Source organism: Phyllostomus hastatus, unplaced genomic scaffold (assembly GCF_019186645.2).
Source record: "Phyllostomus hastatus isolate PE091 unplaced genomic scaffold, TTU_PhHast_1.1 phas_contig_551, whole genome shotgun sequence".
NCBI classification, from domain to species: Eukaryota; Metazoa; Chordata; class Mammalia; order Chiroptera; family Phyllostomidae; genus Phyllostomus; species Phyllostomus hastatus.
In genome coordinates this window covers 8,766,087-8,772,086 of record NW_025333909.1, presented here as the reverse complement: position 1 = coordinate 8,772,086, position 6,000 = coordinate 8,766,087, and the positions used below count along the sequence as shown (strand labels likewise).

Sequence of the window (6,000 nt, the reverse complement as noted above, 5' to 3'; positions counted from 1 at the left end):
AAAAAAGATGCTCATCACTAATCATCAGAGAGATGCAAAATAAAAGCACAATGAGATGTCATCTCACACCTGTCAAATGGCCATCATAAGCAAATCAAATCAACAAACAAGTGCTGGTGAGGATATGGACATAAGGGAATGCTCGTGCACTGTTGGTGGGAATGCAGACTGGTGCAGCCACTGTGGAAAACAGTTATTTGAATTTTTAAAGCATGAATTATGTTTAGAATGAGAAATAATAAAGTTTTTGAAAATCTATTAGAACTGAATTAGCTTCTCAAGCGATATCAGTTCTAAGGGGAAATAAAATTCATTGTCATAAATGAAGTTTTTTAGTACTAAACACAAAATATATTACTGAATGAAACAAAATAAATACCAGAAGTATAATTAAGGATTCTCTGAACAAGTCTGGAGCTAACAATAAGGAATCAATTTTTACTATCCCGTTCAGCAATATTAGAGGGGTAACATAATTAATTATGAAGTTGTCAGAATGCACACTGTCAATCCACTGGGTTTTTAAGTAGAGAACAGGGCAAGTACCATTATAAAACAGTCAAAATAATATTCATATGCATTTATTAATAAATATAGATGAGTATTAGCATAATCTGTATAAATGAGAAATAAAACAATTGGTGATTCAGGTCATTGAAGGCACACATGAATTCTCAGAGAAGCAGCAAAAAACTTGGCAAGAATGACTGATAAGACTCTGAGGTGAATTAGGTTGTTCGACACATCTTTTACAGTTGGTTAGGTGTGGTCTGTCTTCTAGATAGTGTTTAATCTCATTTCTTATATACTCCATGAGCTTCAAGCTTTCTTTTTCTCATATCCAGTAATGGGATATAGTGATGCATCAGGTTTGAGGGTTAGATGAGGATGTCAGTTTCACACATTAATTTTTGCCCAACTGCATGTAGTTGGCTGCCTTCAAAATACCATATAGCAAGGAAATATGTGGGGAAGGTATGGCCACCATTTAATAGATGAAGGAATTTGTATTCTTCATTTCAGTCACCTTATCTACTGGGTCACCTCTTAGTTGCAGATATTAATAGCACTATGTGTATGTGTTTGTGTCTTAAATTTATCTCTCAAAAATCAGAGCTAACTGGATGACCCAATTTAACATGCATACCCTGATCAGTCTTAAAACTTATTCAAAATGCTACTGCTAATGATATTAACAATTTATTGATGTGATATTTTTGCCAGGCTGTTTGGCAGGTCACATGTTTCTATTTAAGTTTTCATTGGTTCTTGAGGAGTAGCATTGAAATAAACAAAGATTAGATCTCAAAGTTCTGCACATAACACACAAATTTAAATGTAAATATACAATAAATTTTTAAAGAGTTTTTAAGGTCAATTTGCAGCATTTTGGTCACTTCTGCCCTGTAAAATAGCCAAAGATTCTTTTTAAAGTCACTCACAAGCTAGCAGTTAAAACTATTTTTTGATTTTCCCCTCTAGAAGATTTATTATATGCCCAGATGCAGAACATGATTTTAAAATATATCTAGCAGTATAATATAGATAAGAGCTTAGACTCTAAAATGAGCTGCCCTATGTTGAAATCGCAGATCCACCATTTATTCTTTGTTTAAATTGGGGAAAGTTTTTAACTTCTCTGTGTCTGTATCCAAATTCCTCATGTATAAAACCTCATAAAGTTGTAACAATGACAGATGATCCATGTAAAGCTTCTTGCACAGTACCTAGTCATAGTGAGTGACAAGTAGTAAATCACTACTTTTCATTCACTCAGCAGAAAAAAGCTGGCTAGCCAGCTCCATGATACTCACCTCTTCTCTGGAATGTTTATGGTAATCCTAATTCAATGGTGTATTAAACACTAGAAAGACACACCTTTTCTGAAGACACCCTCAGAGGGTACTAGTGTTCAGAGGTGCTGAAGTATCTCGCAAGGCAAGATCTGGGGGGTAAATAGGCATTATGATGGTAAGTTTAAGTAGTAATAAATATAAATGCTGTGAACATTTAAACTTCACATTAGGTAAGGACTTGCAGAATCCTTAAAATGTAGATATGAAAACAGGTAATCAAACTCAGTATTTCCTATGGCATATACAAAAGAGGTATATTCATTTGTAAAAAAAAATGCAAAGGGGTAAATCTAAATGCTAAAATACAAAGCATTTGTGAAATTGTTAAATATTTTTTTAAACAATCTCCATGAATAAACATCTATTCAGTTATTTGGACAAATCTACTTCAGTGTAAGTTCGAAAGCCATACTAGGTTGAAGCAAGATAAAGAGGTCCATAAATTAGAGAAAGTTGCCAAAAGGAGACGCCATAATAATTCCCCTAAAGTACAATTATCAGCTGGGTTTTGCAAAGAATGCAAAGGTATTTGTGAATTAGTATGTCCCGAGGATAATACCCTATTTCAGTCTGTGACTCTGGAATGATCATAGTCATGCCTTTTTAAGCTTCAAAAGAACCTTGTCAAAACCACTTCTATGTCATGTTTATAACCTTTTTGTTCTCTAATAACTTTTGGTGTGAGCATGTCTTTGTCTGCCTATTTCTGTTTAAAGTGAATTTCCAAGCCCGTGGACTTGGAAGCTCTGGCTTGAGCCCTGAAAGTCCAAATTTCTGCTCTTTCCAGGTTCCCAACCTACTGGGCAGCCTTGTAGTTATCTCCATGGCAATGCCAGGCTCCTTCTGGCAGGTAAACCTGTCTGGTGAATCCACCCCTCAGAGGCGTGTCAGTACCATTTCCTGGAGCAATCTCACAGGGTGGCTCCATTTTCCATTCCTGTTCAAATACTTTGCTGCCTCCTCTACAGCTGCCAGACCTGCTCCTGCTGCTGCTCAGGTAAATCTCCTTCCTTCCTGGCACCACTATAGACAGAGTCAGGTTGATAAAAGTCTTGTACATGCACTGACCTGTCTGTCTTTCTCTCCCTTCCTTTCATGATCTCTCTCTCTCTGTCTCTCTGTTTGTTCCTTAGGGAGAGCATCTGGAGAGTACCTTACGGACCACCGACAAGATGATGAGTTCAAGCTATTGGAATGAGACGAGCAGCAGCAGCAGCTGTGGGACTCAGCAGCTTCCAGAGGTCCTGCAGTGCCAGCCCCAGCATTACCACTGCTACCATCAGTCAAGTCAAACCCAGCAGCCTCCAGAAAAAAATCTAGTGTATGAGCGAGTGAGGACCTACAGTGGGCCCATGAACAAGGTGGTTCAGGCCTTGGACCCCATTGGCTCACGAGAAGTGCTCTCCCCTCTGAAAAGTTCCTCCTCCTACCAAAATTTGGTTTGGAGCGACCGTTCCCAGGTACCACAAAGACAGTCTAGTTGAGAGAGGAAGTCTTGAACCTTATTTCTTTTCCTTCTGTTTCTCTGCCTCTGTTATAAAAGATGTTATCTCTCAGTAGAATACAGCTACATATGCGATGTATAGGAACCTAAATTTCATCTCTTAGCTGTTCATTTGCTAGTGCTTGTGGTTGCTTGTTACCAGTTCCAATGATTTTCATATAATCAACTAGAGCATAGGATGGCTTATTTTTATTGAATTTGGTTGGAGTATCTGATCTGAAGTTGACTTTTGCCTCTACCAGAAAGCAATCCTCAACTTGAGTACTTTTAATAGAATTAATTTTTATAGAATTTTTATAGAATTAGTTCTCTGATTTACTTCATATCAGAAGTAAACACAATTTTTTGTATCAAATGACACTGATACAATGACATGTATGGCGTGACAAGCAAATATTTGTGTTCAGCAAATAGTATGTTGTTCTAGGATAAATGACAGGCATGAATCCCTGCTTGAATTGCCACATGTGTTTCATCTTCTGAAAATAACACATTGGTTCTTGTATAACTAAGGTGAATAATTTATGAATACTGGTAAAAGAGTATTGAAAGAGTGGATATAGGATTAAGGAAGTCAAGATGTAAGAAGTTGTTTATATGAAAGCTAAAAGGGTGGAACTCTAAGACACACTTTAAAATGAAATAAATTTGGTTTTAAAGGAGTTATTTTAGCATAAGTATCTGTGCTAATAATTATGCCAATGAATGTAATCTTTATTGCAAGATTATATAAAATTAACAGCTCTTTGTTTTCATTCTTTAACTATCTTTACATTAAATTTTCATGTCTTTAAACTTTCTGAAAACTTCTGTCCAAACTAAAATCATGTTTTTAAGATATAATTTGTATTATAAAGAGGTCCAAAAAGAGAAAAAAATATAACCATTGGAATATTATCCTATGTTACATTATTATACCAATCTGCAATAATATCAATTAACCTCAATTTAGAGTAAGATAGAAAGCAATGTTTTTGATGTATATAATAAAACTATTTTTATAGAATTAAAAAATATAGATAACCCAACAACTACAAAGGCCACAATCTTTTCTTTCATCCTTAGCTTAGCTTGTGGAAAAAATATGAAGAAAAATCCATGATTTACTGTTAGGAATTTCTTCATTGAGAAAAATTCCACCTATATTTAAGTTATAGGGGAAAAATATACAGGCTAAAACTACTAGTTTGTATAAGTGATAATAATGCAAATGTACATTCCAATAGTCTACACTGAAGTGGGCATCACCTGTATTTGTTAATAGCCCCAAAACAATAAGAAGTTCAAAAGCAACAGTTGACATTATCATAAGAATGCGAAAACCACCTTACTTGTCATAGTTATTTAAACAATTAATCTCTTGTCAACTTGCTAGAAAAAGATGAATAGATAAAAATTAAAAAGCTGAAACTTGGCAACTCATAAATATTGACCACAGAACACTTTTTAGGACTGCATTTTATTGCATGCTCCTTAGTCCAATTTATCTTTCTAATAATCCCAGGGCCAAGCTGGCTGGGCTTTTTACAAGCCTTTCCTTCTTTCTACCTGATATTTGTGTAACTGGTTCTTACGAGACTGTCTTCATTGGAATATGTAGCTCTCCATAGAGGACTCTATAATGATTCTGAGAAATCAAAAGTATGGCTACAGACACTAGGAGAAGAGATTGCAATGGAGGGTGTTATGAAGTCCGAAGTTATTTGTAATTGAAAAAAAAGAAAAGTAAGGGCTTGGTGAAAATCAATGAGGTAAAATTCTAGATACATGGTGAAGCAAAACAATAAGTTACTTCATTCTCTTAGTGAAACAAGAGGAGGGAAAATTTGGCTATAACATTTCAAATTGAGGTAGATATCAAAGGACATTCACGAAACTCTGACAGCTGCCACAAAGAGTGTGACTAGGAAAATCTATTTTTGTTTTTCTTTCTCCCTGTTTCTTGGCAGGATTACATTGTATAAAGTAGGACCTAGGTTTGGTCCGAAAGCACCTTCCTGCTAACAAAATGGTTAAGATGTGGCCAGGTGAGATGTCATGACAGCTTTGTTAAGTACCATGCCAAGCACAAGCAAGCAGTAAATAGTATTCAAAATTCTTTTGTTTGTTTGTCTCATGTGCTGTTTCAGAGACATTTTGAGTTGGCATGTAGCAACAATTCTCATGCCAGGATTTGTGACTGTGACACCTATGAAAATGGTTAGTCATCTGAATTCAATTAAACTTTTACTTTAATTGTTTTTAGCATTTTGGTATTTGGATGACATTCAGAGAATTCATAAGATTTTTAAAAAGACATAATTGTCAATAGTAAAATATGTTCCCTTTGAGAAACCGAAATTGACGCCACTCTGCTTTGCTTCCTGAATCTTAATTTTAGCTTATGTATTTAATTTTAGATTTAACCAAATGCTTTTTGTAGCACTTTAGTATTTTCTATATCTGGCTTCTGAGTGTATGTTTTTCCTCTCTTGCCTTCTTGTGCACTAAAATGGTATTGTTTACAGATGTAAACATATTTTCAATTTCTCCAGATCTAATGTTGCTTTCTTTCTTTTTTATAATTGATCAGAGATATATTATTATTCTCTTGGTTATTATTTTGATTGCTTGATAGAGTATTCCTCAGAGAAAATTCAA

General features: G+C 35.0%; 1 protein-coding gene across 1 annotated transcript in view; it reads left to right on the top strand.

Annotated features, from left to right (window-relative positions):
* The first annotated feature begins 2,752 nt into the window (after window positions 1–2,752).
* POF1B (POF1B actin binding protein) overlaps window positions 2,753–6,000 on the top strand; it is a 68,097-nt gene continuing 64,849 nt past the window's right edge. Inside the window, exons 1-2 of the mRNA XM_045847535.1 lie at window positions 2,753–2,853; window positions 2,990–3,316. Of these exons, the coding sequence (XP_045703491.1) occupies window positions 3,029–3,316 (288 nt within the window). The 5' untranslated portion in view covers window positions 2,753–2,853; window positions 2,990–3,028. The remainder of the gene's footprint in view (window positions 2,854–2,989; window positions 3,317–6,000) is intronic.